Source organism: Eleutherodactylus coqui, chromosome 7 (assembly GCF_035609145.1).
Source record: "Eleutherodactylus coqui strain aEleCoq1 chromosome 7, aEleCoq1.hap1, whole genome shotgun sequence".
Taxonomy (NCBI): Eukaryota; Metazoa; Chordata; class Amphibia; order Anura; family Eleutherodactylidae; genus Eleutherodactylus; species Eleutherodactylus coqui.
In genome coordinates this window covers 189,421,517-189,443,343 of record NC_089843.1, presented here as the reverse complement: position 1 = coordinate 189,443,343, position 21,827 = coordinate 189,421,517, and the positions used below count along the sequence as shown (strand labels likewise).

The window sequence follows — 21,827 nt, the reverse complement described above, 5'->3', positions numbered from 1 at the left end:
TGCAGTCTGGTGTGACATTCTGCCATCAAGTCACAGAAAGTGGGAATGGCTTCATATCACTGGAGAAAGATACTTTCTGATGCCAGGTTAAAACATCAATTCCTACCAGAATGCAGATAGGGGTCCCAGGGTTCCAATTACAAGGGCTCATGTACACAAGCGTATTTACACATGCTTTTTTATGCGCATAATACGCTAATAGAACCTATTGATTTTAATGGGTTCATTCAAATTAGCGTATTTCCACTGCATATTTTGGTTGGCTACAAAACCCGCAGTGCCTTTTCTCATGCGTATTTAGGGACTGGAATACTATATCTAAGTTTGTGGTGTGTGTAAATATACTAGTAAAAATCCATGCACGTACATATAATCGCTGCGTTTCTACGCAGCATATTTATGTGACCAAAACCTGCATTCTGCTTGTGTGAATGAGCCCAAAGGGTGTGATGGGGCAAAGGAAGAACTACAAGGGGCATCATGTGTGACAGGGGAGCAGAGAGGGAACTACAAGGGGCATCTTGTGTGATAGGGAAGCAGAGAGTGAACTACAAAGGGCCTCTTGTGTGATGAGGGAGACAAAATCAGCATTTTGTGGGACAACTAGAACCATGAAAAAGCATCCTGTGTAATGATGGGGCAGGGGAGAGAATCAGGAACTACTTATGAGGGATGGGGTAGAACCAAAAGGATTCTGTGTAAAGATAGGGGAATGATGGGGAGCAGTTTGTGTGAGATTACTTATTAGAAGTAAAAGCTGCTTGGCATTATTATAGGGGCAGCAGGATAGAGGTTTGGGAATAGTGTGGGGATATGGTGTGTGGTGGGAAAGTATGGAACCAAAGATGTTTGTTACAAATTCTACAGAGACGAGTAGTGGCTGGAAAATGTCATCATGGCAGTCTGGGCCAGGTAGAGGTGAAAAACAAAAGTGAATGATAGTAATTAGATATAATGTCACCTGTGATACCTGAAAGTAACTGCACTGTAATCATTATCACTGTATAGAACTAGTATCTGACCATTATGTGCTATGTTCACTATTAGAGGTACACTAGAGCCAAGCCGCTGTATCTGAGCCTAGCAAACTGTGGAAGTTATCTTATGTTGTCTTCAATCTGTACATACAGTATATTTTTTGCTTTTTGTGGGGAAAACAAAATATTTTGCAGCCTGTGCTGCATTGATGTATCACTTAAAAGGCCAGCGACGCTGCTAAAAGTGATGGGCGAGACACCATGAACCTTTAGCTGTGCCCCTGGACAGGCCACAACGCTACATGAGACATGTTCCACAAGTGCAAAACACTGATTAACATCCAGTCAGACACCCAGCACTCATGAGGGGTGGCTGTGCCTGTCCTTCATCACTAAATGTGGTCTTTTTCTTTTTGTCATATGAAGTTTGATCCCACCACTAGCATAGACTCACAAGACGTTGAGGAACTTTGACATAGGTTACAAGCTTTGGCCAAAATATCTACAAAAATCTAATATATAAGATTTTTTTGTAGATATTCTGGCCAAAATGTGCATTATCTCCAGTACTTCAAAGTCACTGAGCAGCCTGCCTTACCTGATCTTACCTTATGTGTAACCTCAGCAGGCTAATACATATAACGGTGTTACTAGCACCTTATGAACATCTTATTTGTAGCAAATATAATACCTAACAGCCAGCATGCTCCTGCGAGGTAACTGTGCAAATGCATGTTCATCTGTATATTGATGAACAGCATTACAGCTTGTCGGCTGCAAGCTGCTATTTTAACCTGCTTTTTGTATTTACATCTTTTCCTTGAGTGATATTCTGTATTACGAATCCATCAGACTCTAAGGCAATGCAAAATTAAATTTTATTGCTCTGATATTTTAAAAATATGTATTCCTGAGAAAAAATATAGAATATATGGGTGAAAGAAGCAGCTTTCTACAATATGTCCCTCAACACGACTGAATCCAACCACAGGAAAAGGACTAAACTTTATTATTTCCTTTTAAAATTAGGCTGATACATATAAAATATTACTTCAAAAATCAGCTGCGTCATTGATCTCAGTAGCCCCATCCAATAGCACAGAAGACAGATGAAGCGTACCGATAGAGGAGAGCTGACAACAGTAGGAAGAAATTGCTTCCGCAATATTCAGTTGTCTGCTAATATCTGCTGCCACCTCTCTTCTCTGTTAGACACAAGGTTATTCAGCTTCTATGCTAAAAAGCTCATACAAGGCAATAATAAAATATGCCTTATGCTAAATAAAGCTCATTGAGAAGGCAGTATTTTTAAGCCAAAATCAAGAGTGGTTCTGTAAGCGTCGTACAGGCATTACGTAGGAGCCACGGATGTAGTAACCGTGCAAGCCTGGAGAGGTAATCAGGGATGAGCCAGAAATGGTCTCGGTATGCAGTACAGAAGGATGAGGCAGGTACGCAGTCGGATGGAAAGCCAGGAGTCAGCAACAGGTGGTCTCGGTATGCAGTACAGAAGGATAAGGCGAGTACATAGTCAGAAGGTATAGCCAAGGTCTAGTACACAGGACCAATCTTCTTTTGTAGGGAACAGGCAAAGGTAGGAGCAGGTTTACAGGCTCAAGCACAATAAACATGCAAGGGTGGGAGGTTCAAGGTCAAGTTTATATTGTGCAGGGTGGAGCCAATTCTGGAACTAAGTGCTAGGAGTCAGATCAAGGATTACAGATAGTTTCAGGAGAAGAACTATCCAGATGCAGGATAGATCAATAGAAAAGGCTAGTGCAGGAGGTCGTGGGTTCGAACCCTGACAGTAGTCCCCCTCTTTGAGGATGGCCTCTGGACATTCCAGGTATCTCCAGTTTCTCTGGGTATCTCCTGTGAAATTCCCTTGTGAGCCTCGGACAGCATGCACCTTTTTCTCTGGCCCATACCCCTGCCACTTGACGAGGTACTCTATTCTACCTCTCTGTAGTCTAGAGTCCAGAATCTTCTCTGTTACGTCCTCATCCTGAACTTTGACAGGAGGGGGAGGCAGTTGATGTCTTCCTGAAAAGGTATTTTTCTAAAATGGCTTTAGCAGGGAGATGTGGAAAACAGGGTGAATCCTTAGGAGCTTCAACTGAAAAGCCACCTGGAAGGGGCTAATTAATTTTTGCCCATGTTTGGGAGAGCGTACATGGGCCTTCAAGTTTTGACTGGACAACGACACCTTTTCTCCAACCAGAAAGGTAGGAGCTGCCTGGCGGTGTCGGTTGGCCGCTTTTTTATAGGCCTTCTGGGCTTCCCTCAAGGCTTCTTTTAATTTCTTCTGGGATTCTGCTAACGCCGTCAGTCTGTGACTGACAGTCAGAACAGGGGTGTTGATAGAAGGCCAGGAATGAAAACAGGGTGTGTCCGATAGTTGACATAGAATGGGCTCTGGGCGGTAGAACGGTGTTGGGAGTTATTGTAAGTAAACTCCGCTGTCGATAAATTATCCACCCAGTCGTCCTGCAGATGGGAAATGAAGCAGTGGAGATACTGCTCCAGAGTATGGTTTGTTCTTTCAGTCTGGCTGATAGATTGAGGATGAAAGGTAGAAGAGAGATTCATGGTAGTTCTCAGGGCCGTGCAGAAGTGTTTCAAGAACCTTGATGTGAACTGCACCCCTATGTCAGAGACCACATTATTGCGAATGCCATGTAGGCGGAAAACTTCTTGGTTCATCAACTCCATGGTGTACTCAGTGGTGGGAATTCCTTTGATGGGGATGAAGTGAGCCATCTTCGTAAGTCAGTTTACCTCCTTTCAAGGGAGGTAGCTCTACAATGAAATTCATAGACATAGACCCCCATGGCTTGGATGGGACTGGAAAGGGTTGTAGAAAACCCAGAGGGCATGCTTGTGGTGTCTTATTCTGAGCACATACCTTACAATAGGTAACATACCTCTTCACATCTTTCCTGCAGTCGGGCCACCAGAAGAAAGGAAGCAGAAGTTCCAAAGTCTTTGTGACCCCAAGGTGACCAGCCAGCTTGGAATCATGGGCCCGTTTGAGGCCCGTTAGCTTCAGGGATGTATAGTTGATGTTCTTGTCACGCAAGTCTATTCTTGAAAGAGAGATTCACATCCTTAGAAGGACGACTCAGGAAAGGATGACTTTCGTAGCCTCTCTTGAGTTTTGTTAAGAGGTCCTCAGAATGCAGAACACCCCAAAAATTTTGGGGGGGCCAGAATTGTATGGTCTGTATTTGACTTCTCTTCAGGCTCCAAAAACATCCTGGAAAATGCATCTGCCTTGCTGTTTCTGGCATTGGGGCAGTAAGACACAATGAAATTAAACCTGGAGAAGAACAGGGCCCATCGTGCTTGTCTCGCAGATAACCTCTTAGCAGGACGGAGAAATTCTAAATTTTTATGGTCAGTAAGAACCGTCACTGGCTTTTTCCAAGAGGTGCATCCATTTGGTAAAAGCCACCTTGATGGTCAGAGGTTCCTTGTTCCCAGTGTCGTAGTTTTTCTCCGCAGGTGATAAGGTGTATGATAGAAATGCACAAGCATGTAGTTGCATCCTATCTTTGACTCATTGTGACAAGATGAATCCCACTGCTGAGTCGTAGGTGTCCACTTCCACAACGAAAAGGTCATTCTGGTCTTGGGTGGATCAGTACCGGTGTTGAAGTAATTAGAGTCTTTAGTTTCTCCAAAGTGACTCGTGCCTCTGGGGACCAGGAAAACATTTGTGCTTTCTTTGTGAGGGAGGTGATGGAAGAGATGACTTTTAAAAAGTCCTTGATAAATCTTTAGTAGAAGATTGCAAGACCAGTCAGGCACTGTACTTCCTTTACATTTCTTGGAGTGGGCCAATCCAAGATGGTTTTAATTGTGTCTAGGTGGTACAAAACCCTGGCATTACTTAACAAAATAGATCCAGATTATTCCCCCCTCTGCTGGAGATGCTTAAACAATAAAGGTTCGTATGTACATATCTGGTTTTCATACCCACTTATAAGACCATTTAGGGAAGAAATGCAAAGAATACTCTGCCTCATTTTTTAAACTAATACTACTTTTTCTTCTGAGATTTTCCTTCTAAATTTGGATACATCGGGCTCTTTAATTAAGAACAAATCGTTTTTCCGTTTCTTATAAATGCAGCTAAAATCTTGATGCCCAGATGTTGGAGAGATAGTATAATCCCCTCTGTTCTAGAATGGTATAACGAGATGAATACTATCTGGTTCTTTGAAAAGATCAAAAACAGATGAGAAGGGGACATGAAGAAGTTCCAGAATCTTTGGAGTGCTTGGTTTACCTTTTTCTATGGTACACACGCTTCCTCACCAAGCCTTTGGATTATCACCCCTCTGTTTTATTTTACCCTATCAATGTTGTATCTCTCTTTACACTGTTTACAATGCATATTCCAACAGAGTTGTCATTATTTTTATTTTATACTCGTCGGTTGTTTGACTGATTTACGCTGTGATTACTTCCCTACCCCAATCTTATTTGTGTTGTATTCCCCCCACCCTATACGCTTAATGAATAAATAAGAAATATTTACAAAAAATGTAAATAACACAATTTCATGTACTTGAATTTCTTTAGCTTCAATTACTAAACTGTAATTTCTCCCAACTGCGGATCCCGAAGTATAAGAACCATTCTTAACGCCAGAAACGTCATATTTTCAGCTAGTTTATTATAAATAACTAAAACTAAAAGTATATCATTATTTATATTGTACACTTACCATTTTTCAGTTCACCAGCTGTATTTTTGTCCAGTATCAAAAACTTTGAATGTTGAGTTAAGGACACTTGGAGACTAATAGATTCTGTACTGGAGGATCACAGGACACTTTGCTGGGTTTCCTCGGACAAAATGTCTGACCTCTAGTAGTGTGATTGGACATCACTCTAATGAAATAAGAAAGGGTGGAGCACACGCCTCGACATATAAATGCCAAACAGTAAATGGAATGCTCTGAGAAAATAAAGAAACACACCCTGTATATATAATTCGGAAAAGGAGGGTCAGAACTCTCATTGGCTGTTGTAGTCACATGAGTAGCTGTACCTATTGCTGATGCGTGTCTGACCTGTAGACTTTTGATCGGTCCAGTCTAACTGAGCCCCGAATGGGTGGGAGTAGTTGTGTGCTTCAATATTCAGCATCTTTGAAATCCCCCCTAGTATTTGTCATCTGGTATCAAGTCTACTGCTAGGGGTGGATGTGCTCTGTTGTTCTGAAGTGCTAAGTAGTAGACCTACTGATATGGTAACATCGTAACATAGTATGCTAGGCTGAAAAAATAAAAATGTCCAACCAGCTCAGCCTGTTTCCCAGGCAAAAAAAACCCCAATGAGGCAGAAGCCAATTTACCCCATTATGGGGGGGGAAGGGGAGGAGGGAATTCTTCCAGACTCCATAATGGCAGTCAGAATAATCCCTGGATCAACATTAATGAAAAGTTCTTTCCCGACTCCAAGGCCAGCAGTCGGAGGATTCCTGGATTAACAACCTTTTTGGTTATTTATATCATCTAATAAGACGTCTATCCCCTCCCTTCTTAAACTCTTCTATCGATTTTGCCATTACCACGTCCTCAGGCATAGAGTTTCATAGTCTCACTACTTTTACAGTAAAGAACCCCCTTCTATGTTGGTGATGAAACCTTCTTTCCTCTAGACATAGAGGATACCCTCTTGTTACCGTTGCAGCCCTGTGTATAAACAGATCATGGAAGAGATCCTTGTATTGTCCCCTAATGTATTTATACATAGCTATTTGGTCACCCCTTAACTGTATTTTTTCTAGGGTGAATAATCCTAATTTTGTTAGCCCCTCTGGTTATTCCAGTCCTACCATACCATTTATTAATTTAGCTTACTGTCTTTGAACCCCCTCAAGGACTGCAACATCTTTCCTGAGCACCGAAGTCCTGAAATGTACACAGTATTCCATGTGAGGCCTGACCAGTGCCTTATATAGTGGAAGAATAATGTTCTTGTTCCTCGCCCCCATACCTCTTTTAATGCACCCTAAAACATACACAGTACCGAGTGCATTAATGCAGATTTTTCTAGCATAGGGCATAGTGTAGTAATGCCTTGTATGAGCATTTAACATAGAAGCTGGATAATCTTGTGATGTATGAGTTGGGATACAAAAATTGCTTATGTTTTCAATATGGTATTGTGAAATATGACTGATCCATTGCTGTATCTCAGTACTGCTGTCCTATTTTGGAATAATAGCATACTTGAATAGGAAGGCATCGATGCGCTACATAATGGTATGCCATAAAGCCCATTAAGGGTCCCGGAACCTGGATTTCAATTTTGTGTCATGGCCCATGTAAGAGATAAAGAGTAAAATCCAACTGCAAAGTTAAGTTGCATGTGAGAAGCAGAAATCTGCTGGACCACTGCTATAACTCAAGTATAGAAAACATACTCAAAGTGGCCTCCTCCGTCAACGATACATGCATGGGAGCCGTTTGACAGTGCAGTTCAGGGTTGACGCTCTTATTGCATTACCGTGCTGGTGAATGGTAAAGCACTAATTTAGTCCAGAGGCAATTTAACCCTTTCCAATCCACTGTCTGACGTCTTCCTACATTCTGATTGAAGCGTGTGCAGCTCCAATGTCTGAAGATGTCCAGCAGGGTATTCTTACTATATATTGCTGGACGCTTTGTTGTTGGGGCCTCTCCGGCATGTCACATACTGCAGTACTGGCTCTAGCCAGCAGATAGCACCATTGTATAATAGCAGAAAGAGAAAGCCCCCTAGGAAACCCGGAATCCAAAATTGGATTGCAAAGGGTTAAATTACTAGTAAGAGCCATTTAGAAGATGATACAAATTTCAGCCTGAACATGTGGGTTCAGGCACAATCACTTTGTTGGACCTGTTCAATTGGCACAATCACTTTGTTGGACCTGTTCATTCCAGAGATTCGCAACACAGATTGGTACCTGAATTTCCTGCAGACAAATGGTGGATGACTTCTTGGCTGATTTGCCCCTATTCTAGCAGGAAGAAGCCCCTTTGAGCATACTTTCTTTTTTACTTCAGTGATAGCAGCAGTTCCAAGGGACTTATAGAGATGAAGAAAACGGATTTCTGCTGATTGAGTTTTACTCTCTCTCTCTTACAGGGGCCAACACACAAAATTGAAATCCATGTTCTGGGGCCCCCAGGGAGTCTTGCGCCATACTATCATGTAGCATATACACGCCTTCCTACTCAAGTGTACTACTGTTATTTTAGTATAGGACACCAGTATTGAGCTATAGCGCTGGATCAGTTTTCTTTTTTATTATACCCTGTATAGTCAAGGTGTTGTGCTCCAAAGTAGAAGCTCAGGCTTAGAGAATTGTTCTTTACGATCTTTGAAAGTAGTTTCTACAATAACTCTGTTCCACATTTATAGCTTTTCTGGCACTAATTTGATCAGCAGGGGGTCTGACTTTTGGCACGTTTACCGATCACTGCTTACTTGGCTGATGAGCAATGATACTGGGTATGAACCGTTCCAATCAAACATCAATGGCCTATCCTGAATTACAGAAGAAAACCCCACTTAATGCTTTTTTGCCTGTAGAATGATAAGTACATTTGTCATATGATCACATGTTGATAGGTTATCATTGTTACCTTACATTATTAGTGTAAAGGCTAGTACATAGAAGTATTTTGGCTACACATGTGCCTTGCAAGTGTCCAATCCTGTTTTGGGTCAAACAGTATAGAGGGACATAGAATGACAGGAACCTTAAAAAGGACATGGAGAGCAACTAGAAAGATAATGAGAAGCCAGTCAAGTCTGCAGGAGAAATACATTTGTTTTATTTCTTGCTAAAGTTTGTACATTTACATATGTCATATACACACTTTGTTTCTTTAGATCCTTCATTAATTTGGATGATTTACGTTACATAAAAATCATATTTGATGCTGTAAAGTTTTGTATTTCATTTTTGTAAAGCAACAATATCCCAACCTATAAAAACACAAAGTAACATTTACACAATAGAGAAATGTACTAGATCACAGCTTCTATAAATATAAGGGGACTCATCAGCTAATGTACAATAAATTGGAAAGAAAAGCCTATTGGAATAATGTACATCTGAAATTGAATTAAAACCTATGTAAACGTGATAAATGACAGGATGCTTCTATTGCCGTCATATTCTAAATGACTAGTATTATTTTACGGTTTTAAAAGTGCTCCATCCAGCTTTTTTTTGCACCCGTGTCATGTCCGCACTTAGCTAGACTTTCATATTGTAACGCTAAATTCTAGCTTATATTTTCACGTCTCACAAGGCCAGTCAAAGCAATCTGCCACCACAAAACTGTCAACGGTGATGTATTGAAAGAGGTGTGAGAATTACTTTCTTCTGCTGCCTTCAATCTAGCACAATCTTTTATTAGAAATGCAATTATACAGACGCTCCATTGTGTGAAACTACTCTGAAGAAAGATGGATTGTGATACTCAGAGGAAACTTATTTGGCTTCCCTATGTGCTCACATAGCATTATGTTAAATATGCACAGTATTCTACATCTTACTACAAATGGGAGGCAAAGTCGACAAAAACTCAATCAACATAAAACACAATTTACAGTTGGTGCAAATTTATGACAATGGCCATAATAAATAGGTCCCTCCTTGCATTCTACATAGGAGTGTCATGACTACTTGTTTTATCCTACTTAGACTCCTTTCAGATTTCTGCTGGTGTCTTTCGTCCATGGATTCCATCATAAATGCTGGAAATAATTACGGAAGCTATGACGGAAACCGGATGGAACTCATTATAGTCAGTGGGTTCAATCATTTTGACAGATACAGCAGGCGGTTATGCTTTTGTTCTACTGTTCAATAATGGAACAGAAGAAAGGAAATCTGAGTCTTATTTGGCCATCTGAGCTAGATCTGCTTAAATGTAAGGCTCTGTTCAGATCATACTATGCCTGTATGCAGATATAGGAAGGAGCATACTCACGACATATGCCTCCAATGGCACAGTCTATTGGCATGCTTTACTTTTTTTTTTTTGCTGCCGCCCACTGTATAGGACTCAGTGTGCGACACTTTTCTAAAAGGTTCAAATTAGACCGTGGGGAACATCTGTTGGAAGCCAAAAAGACACTTCAATCTGGTGAATCGGGGCATACGGCTACATTCAGCATATTGCATGTGCTGCGAGCTTTCCCATTGCATATACTGAATGTGTTCATATGGTGTTATGAGAACACTGACTAGGTTGTGCTAAATCACTTCCTGTTCTTAGTAAATGCTTGCAAGATACTGGAGTATGTTCACAGCAGAACACATAGTTACACTCTATATAAACTGAGTAAATTATTACTTATCTTGCACTGATCTCAATTTACATCCTGTATTATACGGCACAGATGTATTCACAATTCTGCTGGTTGTTACTGGACATCGTCAACACACTTGTAGTCAGACACAAGTTTCTGCAATGTAGTGGTACAGTTATTACTACAAACCCTTAAGGATCAAGCACCGTAAATTTACGGAACTTGGTCTTGCGTTTTAATTCTGGATGATGGTAAAAATGCGCGGGATTAAAGCTTCTGCAATGTAGCAGAAGCAGGTGCCAACCTAAACCATCGCCATATGCACCTTGTAATCCAAGACTATACAAACTATATCAAATCATCCAAAACAAATTGAGGAACCCATTTCTGCACTCCATTTTAGTGTAAATATACTAATTTTAAAAATAAACTATAAATTTTAAAAATCTAAAAAAACTAAAAACCAACAAAAGAATTCAGTTAAAAAACATCTAACAAAATAGCCCTATATGTCACGGAAGAAAAAAAACTGCAAAAATAATTTTAGTAGCTAAAGAAAATAAAATAGGGCAGTAAAACCACTACATGGGTAAAATCCCTAAAAAGCGTTTGGCCCTTTTGGATCAAAACACCTTGGTCCTTAAGGAGTTAACACGATTTCTGTAAAGTGTTTGGTGCAAATCACTATGCAATCAGTGAATCAGAATTGTAAATGCAGTTCGGAACTACAATAGAGGCTGTATCTCAGAGTTCATACAAGCTTAATAATAATATAATGTATTCAACTGTGCATTTAAATGAATTCCATATGCTAGCCTCCATCATGCACTGGTAGTTATTAGGCGGTATGTCACTGTCAAACACCCAGCTGAGTGATAGGATGCTGCAATCTAGTGTCAGACCAGCATTGATCTGAGAATGGGAGACAGCCGAGTACAATATAGTCATTAAACATGCGGATTAGAACAAAAGTCATATCTGTGTATCCAAGAAGGAAACATCTTATCACTCAATTAACTTTCTGTTCCTATCTAGTTTCCTCATACCAACATCCAATATTAACGTTTCCAATCATAACACCCTTTTAATTACTGTTTTCATATAAACCCTAGATGACTAGCAGAAAAAGAGGTCCCCATTAAAATATCCTGATTCTCCCGATCATAAAATGCTCCACACTCTTGGTTTGCAAGCTTGATTAATTATTGGAGGACATTAGTAGGGATGACTGAGTGAGGTGTGACCGCCACTGGAAGTGATAAAAACTACAAGAGGTTGTACGTTACATAACAGCTATCTTATGAATTGACTTTAAGGGTCCGTTTACACCAAATGATGCATCAAGCAAACAATGTTGTTCGCTCCGGCGGTCTGTTTATACAAGCAGATACATCGTTGGATCGGTCAAACTAGAAATCGGTCAGTCGTTCACATTCACTGTATAAGTAAATGAGAATGACTGAATGATCGGAATTTAACCCTTTCCAATCCACTGTCTGACGTCTGAGGACATTCTGATTGAAGGCTGTACAGCTCCAATGTCAGAAGACATCCGGCAGGGTATTCTTACTGTATTTTACTGGCTGCTCTGTTGTTGTGGGCCTCATTAGCATGTCCCATACTGCAGCACTGGCTCTAGCCAGCAGATGGTGCCATTGTATAATGGCAGAAAGAGAAAGCCCCCTAGGAAACCCTGAATCCAAAATTGGATTGCAAAAGGTTAAACCGAAGATTAGCGAACGCGCCAACGATGATTTTTATGCCTGCATAAAATGAATGATGTACGATTTATCGTTGCCAGCGTTTACACTGAACGATTATCGCGCACTTTCGCTCATTTGATCGATAATCATTCCATCTAAAAGGGATCTGAAAAGCTTAGCAGAAGAGACGACCTCCGGGTTTCTAAACAACCCATGTTTGTTTAGTCAGCATAATTTTAATAGCGCTCAATAATAATCTTCATCAGAGAGCCGTAATGCCGCTGCATAGTCACTGCTGCCTTTCCACCATGCTTCTGTTATAGGCAGTTGGGGCTAAAGTTTTTAATGCAAGTGACCAACTGTATCTCGTGCTGTTAGGCATCAGTATTAACATATCAGTCTGCTAACAGTGCAACTAATCATTTACTATAAAATCCCAAAAAACTGTTTACTATGGGAAGGTTTCGTGTTTAGGTAGCTGAGAAATGCAGTAATAGATGTATGGCAAAGCCCTACAATTCCCGTAATCAGATTAGTACCATTTCATGTCACGATTGTCACAGTGCGTGTGTTACAATTCTACATGCACTGTCATATTGTGCACACTTCCATAAGTTTTGATTGTATTGAAATGGCAGAATCTACTATTTTACAGTGGAAAGTTCACTTACTGTTTTGTCTAAAGGGAGATAGCGCGCCGTCCTTAGATGTCAGCGGGAAAATATAATGTTTACCCATTTTATAGATTTAGAAGTGTGAATTTGCTAAATGGACCTGTCTGAGCAGTGTGACAGCAACACGAGTGTCAAGCTGCAAATGGCCAGAAAACATCCTGTTAGCACACAGTGGTGATAGCCGGGATTTGGATAGAATGTAGATTGTGTTACTCAGGCGAGTAACAGCATCTGTTTAGAGCTGTATTTTCTATCTAGAGAGATGATGCATGAGAAAACAAATGGAACAATTTTCAGTTTTATCCCGCTCCTGTGAGGCATTAAAGACGCCATTTGTTTCTTCCACCTTCTCACATCTGCTCAAAATATCATCAGAACCCCAGTGGTCCGTCAGACTTATAGATGTCAGTACAGCAGTCCCTTGTCTTTTCACTCCTGACTGGGTGACCTTCGTTTAAGCATTAAAATGGGTTGTAGCAAAAGGCACAAATCCCTCTCTGAATGCAGATCCCCGAAGCGAACAGGTGATCATAAACAGTTGACTTTGTCTGGAGAAGTCACAGCCAGCCTGAGCTTTCACCTGCAGGGGAAAAATAGTACTACAGGATGGCCATTGACATCAACAGCCATCCTTTAATGGCAGGTCGGCACAAGGTCCGTTAGAACGAGCTCTGCTCTTACTGAGCAGCTTTCTGTTCTGGGTCATAGAGACCGGTCTCAAGAGGAAACCCCAATCTTATGACTTTCATATTCCCTAATAGGTCATATGAACGGAAGGTTCCATCTTGGCACAACCCTTTTAATACAAGGTGAGCACCTTGCTTATACAGTGCAGTCAGCACCAAATTGTGAGCTGTATTATACGTGGTGCTGTCCTTGTTTTTCACTTCATTTTCTATGTAGAGAGATTTGAGAACAAACGAGTAAGGGGGTTTAAAACTCTACTTGAAATAAAGTGGCATCAAAACAGAAAAATAACCAGAATTTTAAGTGAATTCCTGGTTGAGATATTTCATTCAATATTTGGCCATTTAGAGAGCTTGTAAAGAGCCAAGTGAGAAAATGCAATATTAATATGCAGCAGGCAATCGGCAGCTCACAGAGAGACAAAGCTGTTTTTACAGGTCGCTAAAATGGTTTTTGAGATTGCACTGCTGTGCAGCTATGTTGAGCCGGAGCCTCTTTCTAAAGTGCCTGTAGCTAGACCTGTTCCTACGGAGACATTATCATGTGAATTACCGCAGCGAAAGCTAGTTCCCGACATCCATTGGAAAAAAGTTTCTATTTTAATTTTTAAGGACTAACACAATTTTGCAACCCATGTGATGACCCATAATATGTAATAATGGATACAATTAGCACATGCTCATTTTGCAGGATTAAATCCATACTTCTACTTATATGGGAATATATGGACCAGAAATAACATTAGTAAATACTGTATTAAATTGACATCTCAGGGACTTGTAGGAACCTAATGCTCTCCGGTTAGATTCCGACTGGTTGATAATAGAGCAATCACTAGCACTCTATGAATTACATCAGAAATGGTTGTGTGCAACACAACCTTTTGTTTTCTTCTATTAGTGCTTAGAGCTACATTGCATGTATATTAGTAGCGGAGAAGGATTACTTGACTTTCTCATAGGGCTGCCAATAGACGCAGGCCTCTTGAGTCTGCTAGAGATTTCTGCCTTGAGTAAATATACCGTCTTTTGCAACATGGTGATATTTCTATTCCCAAATCTGTCATAAAGTGGTCACCTCTTAGGATCCCTGATGATTAGTTAGTCCTCTGGCCCACAGTCAACGCAAAAGGTCCTGACATAGTCACCACAGATCAGGGACGAAATTGCAATAGAAGACTTCACTTCCATTCAATTCAATGGGAGCGATGCCTTCTATTACATTTATGGCTCTTCATTGCTCCCACTCCCAACCAATATTCTAGTAGACTTTGGGGAACTTGATGGAAAAGTGTGAAAATAACAACTAAAGCTATTTTACATTATAACATACAGAAAAATAATCTAAGTACCTTAGGAGAGAGCACTTAATGGCCCTAGCTGCTCTAATCTCCTCAAATGTGCCATGTACCAAACCTCTCCAGGCTTGTACTCTGGCTAGATTCAATTTCCAGTCTACACCGATTACATTTTGTGTGGGCTTATGTGTCATAGTCTGACATAAAACAGATATGCCAGTGAAGGAAATAAACAAGGTGTGCAGAAACTTTACATTGTGTAACAGCAGCCACAAATAGTATATAACAAGTCTGAAAGTTGACTCTGTATAAAGTGCCATTAATTCTATCTAATGACAAGGAGACGGTAGCAGATACTTAGTAAAGGTCTCCTGGGAACAGCAATGGAAGTCAGTTCATCATATTTTACCTGTGCTGCTGTTCCTATTTTATGCTAATAATGCTTACAAAATCAGAAATAAATGTACACAAAAAATACCAAACTTGGAACCTTATAGTTAGAGCTACAGTGTGTATATAGTACTTATGGACGATATTTATACTGTATATATATACCGTATTAGAATATAGACATGGACACTGCCTCTATGTCAATGAAATATTTCACTAACTAGAAAATGGAGTCAATGTGAAACCAAGAAAAGATCCTTTAAATAATGAATCTTTACAGTGCTATTTCTCGTACATAATTTAAGGCTTTGCAAGCTGGGTGACGTTCTTATAGATTTCCCTTGACAAATGCAGGACATGTTGGTTAATAGTCTACTCTTTCATATTTCGTAGTTAGTGACTTAACATGTATTCCTCAATTTGATAAACATAAGGATTATTAACTGATTACAATAAAATATAAAGGCATCTGTATTAACATTGCATTTGCAGACTCCCATAGCTTGGTAGAGTGCAGGCTGCCAACTGGGAGTTCTGCTCAATGTAACCAAAACACATAAAGTTACGTGGATATTGCATAATATTTTTTTTCTATGGAAAAATCAGCAATTCTTGGGGACCCATTTTGCATATTTTCAAACATTCATTAACCTTGCCATTACTTATTCTGTTTGGTAAACGTAAAGGAGTTATTCCACCAAAAACATTTAACTTCTTTTCACAGGCTAGGAGATAAATGATCTATGATCACTGAGGATTCAAATGCCTGGACTCCCAAAGATCATTAGAATGGTGCACCCCAAGTCCCCCTAGTGAATGGTGGGGATGCATGCCCTATGCTCCATTCACTGTCTTTGGAGATAGCCAAGTGATGTGCTCGACTATTTCCCTCAGTCCCAGTGAAGTGAATGGAGGGGTGAGAAATGTTTTTGGTGGGATAACCCCTTTAAAGTGGAGAGCTGACTGAAGTCATATATTAAAGAATATCCATACATCATCTGTTTTCTAATATACAAGTATTACCCTAATCACTGACTTTACCAGTAGGAAAGGTTTTGGATATTGAAGGGCAGCTGAAAAGACTTCGGGTACTGGCATAACTATAGGGGATGCAGTTGCACCCGGGCCCAGGAGCCTTAGAGGGCCCATAAGGCCTGTCTTCTCCATATAGGGAGTCCAGTACTATGAAGAAAGCATTATAGTTGGGGGCCCTGTTACAGGTTTTGCATTGGGGCCAAGGAGCTTCAAGTTACGTCTATGCTTTAAGGGTTAAGAGAAGTTGGGGGGACCCGAAGATACATTTTTGCGCCCGGGCCCATGAGCCTTTAGCTACGCCCATGCCTTCAGGTACTGCCAGCAAAATCAATCGAAAAACTGAAACCAGCCCACCCATACCGGACACTATACTGGAATCTAAGTAGCATAGTGCAGCGAAGAAAGCCACACAGTCACGGATGGGACCAATTCCAAAACACAAGATTTCTTCCGCCCTTATATGTACTTATAGCAAAACTTTTATCATGGCATCCTTCAAAATATCCTCATAGAAGCAGATAGAAAAAAGGGGAACGATTTTTACATGTTTCAAGCCTCACAAATTGGGCTCTTCCTCACTTGGCTATCTCTAAAGACAGCAAAGTGAACAGAATGACGAAGAGCCCAGTTTATGAGGCTTATAACATGTACAAATTGTTCCACTTTTTTCTGCCTGTTTCTGTGAGGATGTTGTTTAAGGATGCCATGACAGAAGTTTTGTTTTTAACTTTATATGAGTGCTGGAAGACATCTTGTGTTTTGAAACTGCCAGCAAAAGGCTGTCAATGGAGACACTGGATTGTCACAGTGTGCAGAAACTGTTGCTATTCGGAACAGGGATGTCCGTATTGAGTTGTTTAGCACTTTAATGGTGGTGTCCACAAGTTAAAGTACAGAAAAGCATCATGAGAGCTCCTCTGATCACTCTACTGACAGAGGCACACAGCAGTGGGAAGGCAGTTGCTCCTTTACCCAAATTGCTCCTGTGTGTAAGGAGAGTGGATTCTTTTAACATTAATCAGATACTCAATTCTAATGTGTAGGGGGATCTCTAGACTTATCCCTTGAAGGCAGATTCAGGGGTAATTAGAATCAGACATGTTGGGTTTCAGCACATCTTCTGAAGGAACAGACATATCAGGCAAGCTGCTGACATTGATGTCTGGCGGCGGCCTGTCTCTTCTTCCCATTTCTAGGTATAGCCGTCAGTCAAGCAGATGTTCGGCTGACACATTTCTTGTGTGTGGTCCATTTTAGTGAATGCCATTCATTCATATAACGTAATCTACAGCCATGCAATCATTTCTGCAAAGGAATGGAACATGAAATGTAGATCAAAGTAAATTTTATAAAGAGTAAAAGAAAAGAGAGAAATAAAACGGACTTATCACAAACACTTGCTTTTGTCTAGTTCTAGTCTAGAAAATCGTCTTACTACTCATGGGCCATGCATTGCTTCCACCTGCAGCATTTACTCATTGCCACGAATGTGAATATTCCTTAATGCTTGGCAGATTTGTCTCAAAAGTACATAGAAATAATTAAATATAGATTTTTAATAAGTTGATCGCAACTTGTGAATAAACCCTTACTTATACATGTCCATAGCGTATATGGGAATTATCCATAGTATCTCACACCAACTGGAGTGCTGCTGAGTATTTCACTGACATCGCACATATAATAAATGTTACCTCGACATTTGTGGATAGTGAACTAACGACATAATCCGGTATGCCAAGAATTCATTGTAAATTATTGCATAAAAAATAAGACAAACACAAAGCTAACTACGATACGAGATGAAAATCGGGCAACGGATGTATATTAGAAAATAATAGGAAGAGCAAAATTGCACTGCGTAAACCAAGATGATTCATAAACCTCAATGTAAAACTGTTGAGGAATCGTACCTTATTGAAAGAAAATAAAAATAATTCCCTCACACACAAACACTATATATACATTTTTACACATCACTTCTACACAGAGTAAGAGCCTCATCCTGCACCTAAGCCATCTGGGGTGTAGGGTATTAAGTGTCGGCTTCACGTACCTCGACATAATGCCATATAATTGGAGATTTTAAAAAACACAAATAAATAAAAGTATTAATCATACCGATTGTGTAGCGGACCTAGTCTTCTGAGGTTAACCCCTGGTAACTGGTGTCACAAAGACCCTTGAAGTGAACTCTTCTTAGCTTCATTGTAAAATGAAATTGTGATACTTTTTACGATATATTGGGCTCTTTCCATAACCACAATGATGGTGGCATGTAAGCTTCCAATACAAGTAGAAATGCTTTATGCAGCATACTGAAGATGTTAAAGGATTGTTCTGTGTTTTTTCCAGCAACAGCACCACACTTGTCCATTGTCCGCTTCTAGTATTGCAGTTCATCCCAGTAAACAAGACTAAACTGCCGTACCTTACAGTGCTCATAGATGTGGCACATTTTTATCTTACAGGACAACCCAATCACGTCCTCATAGAAACATGTAGCCCCTTTGTGGACTGAAGAACTGAGCTGACCTTATTCACTTTTGTGGTCCTACCCAAATAGTTCTACCAGAGGTGGGAGGGCGCACTCGCTGCGCCCCGTCCTACCGGACTCTAACAATTACATTCAGTAATTATAAAGTGTCCCTGTATAGAGAAGCCCTTTCTATTAATGTCTTATTTTCTGCTTCGATATCTCCATTATTTTGTACATTTAAATAAACATGTTGCCCAACATTTCTGGAGTGCATTGGACATGGAAGGTATATTTACAGCATGTGCAGCCTTATAATGTGCATATCGGAAGCGAACTGCACGGCTCGAACACTAATCTAATTCAGTTAATTCTGTGGATAAATAAATGCATTATGTAGAAATCATGTAATATAATGATACGGAGTGTATTGGGTGAACCCAAGGTTTTAATATACAGTACTTGCTTCTTTCCCTTGGATCTTGGAAGCAAAAATTGAAATATAGTTTGGAGTGCCAGGTCTTCAATGTTCAGAGTCCATTGTAAATGCGCTTTCCAAACAGAAAGCTGTTAGCTAAGCTGCTGAGCAAGGAAAGGTCGGTTCATTAATCATACCGCCATAGCCTTGGCTTAGGGGATAAGAAGAAATATATACCTTAAACCGCTACATTTGGAAAGCGCAATAATTCTATAAATGGACTCGTCTGGCAGCCTTAATAGTAATCGTGAAACTGTTTTTTGGAGAAAACCGCATACAAATTAAGCTAAAAGCTTATTTCACATTAATTAGTTGAAACCAATAGCAACTAATTAGACATTAGCTTTGGTTGGGCAATAAACCAAGCCGGAGGAAGCAAACATGTAATTGTATTGTATCTTGATGTCTCACGGTGTTCTCTGTAGCTTGGGTTATGGCATATTCTAGAACGGTCGAAAGCTACTATGTTAGCACATATGGAATCCGCTTGATCAGCCATTAAAACCAGCTAACAAAATTTTTGCATGTACTTTCTCAATATAGCCCGAGTAGCATGAATCTAGGAGAGTCTACCCTCTGCCTGATGATTGGAAATAGTAAAATGGCATATTATGCAAGTCATCTCATGATGATTATCATAACAGCACGAAGCCCGGCCTTTCGTCTGTAATCATGTTGAGAAATTTCCATTTCTATATATTTGAGATGATTTATGATCTGCCAGTAATTATACCCTTTGGATTCGGCATCTCCTCATTTTGAATCAACTAGAAAGTTCAAAGATAGTGAAAAAAAATCTCTAACACGTGGATGGAAATGATAGCTTTCTTTGAGTCCTGTACTAGGTGTACAGTGCATAGAGCTGATGAAATGCGCAGCAGTCAGGGACTGTAATTAGCGGTAATTATTCTTACTGCAAATCACTGGTAACGGCCCGGCTATCTACATAGAATAGGAGACCTACTGTACTATTTCTCTGCATTGGGAGAAAGAAGATCAGAAGATCTTCTTATGCGAAAAGGACATCTAGCTTTGCTAACCACTGAGATGAAAACTGTACAATACATTCATATATTGATTGGCCTTGAATAATAATTATATATATATATATATTGTGCAGACCAAAAACTGAATGTGCAATATCCACCCAGTCCAGCACCACAGACATTGCTCGGACCCAAATCGTACACTTTAATTAAATGTTCCACACTACTCAAGCCCAGATGTGCAATTATGTCTTAAAATAACCAATGTCAGTAAAATTAAGGATTCAGGACGCTGGATTCTGGTCTGGCCTGTGCTGTCTATCTAATGAAATGTGGAATTTCAATTTAGGCCTCTTAGCGGAAATGGCGTCATATATTAAAAAAAAAAAAAAGTTTTCAACTGTAAACCAACACCCGTCTGTATACCTTCTGTTACAGCTAAGAACAGATTGAAGGTGTATAATGGTGGACTCTGGGGCACGCATGGATTCTAACCCCCTATGGAGAAAGGTGCATTCTTGGCTATACCTTTCAGTACTGGAGTGAACCTGCGCTCATGAGTTGTCATAAGCCAAAATACCACACTCTGCAGATTGGGAACAAAGACATCTACGATATAGTGAGCAGTCAACAGCAAAAAGGAATGTGCAAGAGAAAATGCTATCAAGCTCCAGTCAGTCACGACTTGTTGTTTGAATGAACCACAGATAGTAACAATTGTGACAGACAAAATATTTTTGCTGCTCTTGCTGACTGACTCCAGCTTTTATTCATCCTATGCCTCTTAGGTAACCTTCTGCTTGATGCTGGGCGTCTCTGGCCGGTAATCCTTCCTCTCCGAAATGTTGCGCTTGACCTTGGCACTGGCTGGTGATGAATCTTGAGTGAGGGAGGGGCTGGAATGCGATTTTTTCAGGCCAGAGGTATCATTTTCTCCATTGGCCAGCAGCTCCTTGCCACCATCTTTCAGCAGCTGGACATAAACTTCATATCTGGTCTTCTGTAGAAACAAAACAAATGAGCCTTTTGTTATAGTAGCAAACGATTAAATGTCTCATTTTTTCCATTATAATTAAGCTTTTACACTTGAAAAGGAAAAGAACCTCCCCATAAGTACCATGTGTACTGTAGGCAAACACATAGGGCACCATTCGGGGACGGATACAATTTGCAGCAAATGTGAAGGGGATGGTGGAGAGAAATGCAAGGTACACAACACCAGTAGAGGATTGGCAGAGGGTTTTTGGCAGGTGCAGTTGCGACCACTAGATTAAGCAATTCCCTTCTATAGTATAATAGAAAGAGAGCAGAAGGAAAGGTACTTTTACAAAGCTGAGTCCTTCATATGCTTTGATGCAGTTATTATAAAACAATTTAGAGGTCCATACTGATGGTGCAATGGGAATGGAAACATCACATTAAAGAAGACTTTAACCCAGCAGTCTCCCATAACTGATGCATAAACTTTGTAAGGCTGGTTTCACATTAGCGATGGAACCTCCTTTTCGGAGGTTCCGCTGCAGATCTGGCTCAAAATACTGGAAGAAAAAGGGCTGCACACAGTGCTTTTTCTTTGGGCTAGAAGCCAGGCAGCTGAGCGGAAACAGAATCGACCCCATTATAGTCAATGGGGTCCAATCGGCTCCATCCTGAGACATCAGGATTCCCCTTTCCAGCTTCCTGAACAGTACAGGAAAGCAGAACCCCTGGGCGCAGGTGTGAAACCACACTAATCCTGTTATGAACACAAGAAAAACGCCCATCTTTGCTGATGGCTTCACTATGGGATTATAAAATATAA

At 40.4% G+C, this 21,827-nt stretch overlaps 1 protein-coding gene across 4 annotated transcripts in view; it reads right to left on the bottom strand.

Annotated features, from left to right (window-relative positions):
- Positions 1–18,039: 18,039 nt before the first annotated feature.
- Positions 18,040–21,827, bottom strand: part of PSD3 (pleckstrin and Sec7 domain containing 3) — a 562,110-nt gene continuing 558,322 nt past the window's right edge. For all 4 annotated transcript variants that reach the window (XM_066574143.1, XM_066574145.1, XM_066574146.1 and 1 more), the window contains one exon: positions 18,040–21,026. In XM_066574143.1, coding sequence (XP_066430240.1) covers positions 20,811–21,026 — 216 coding nt within the window. In that variant the 3' untranslated portion in view covers positions 18,040–20,810. The remainder of the gene's footprint in view (positions 21,027–21,827) is intronic.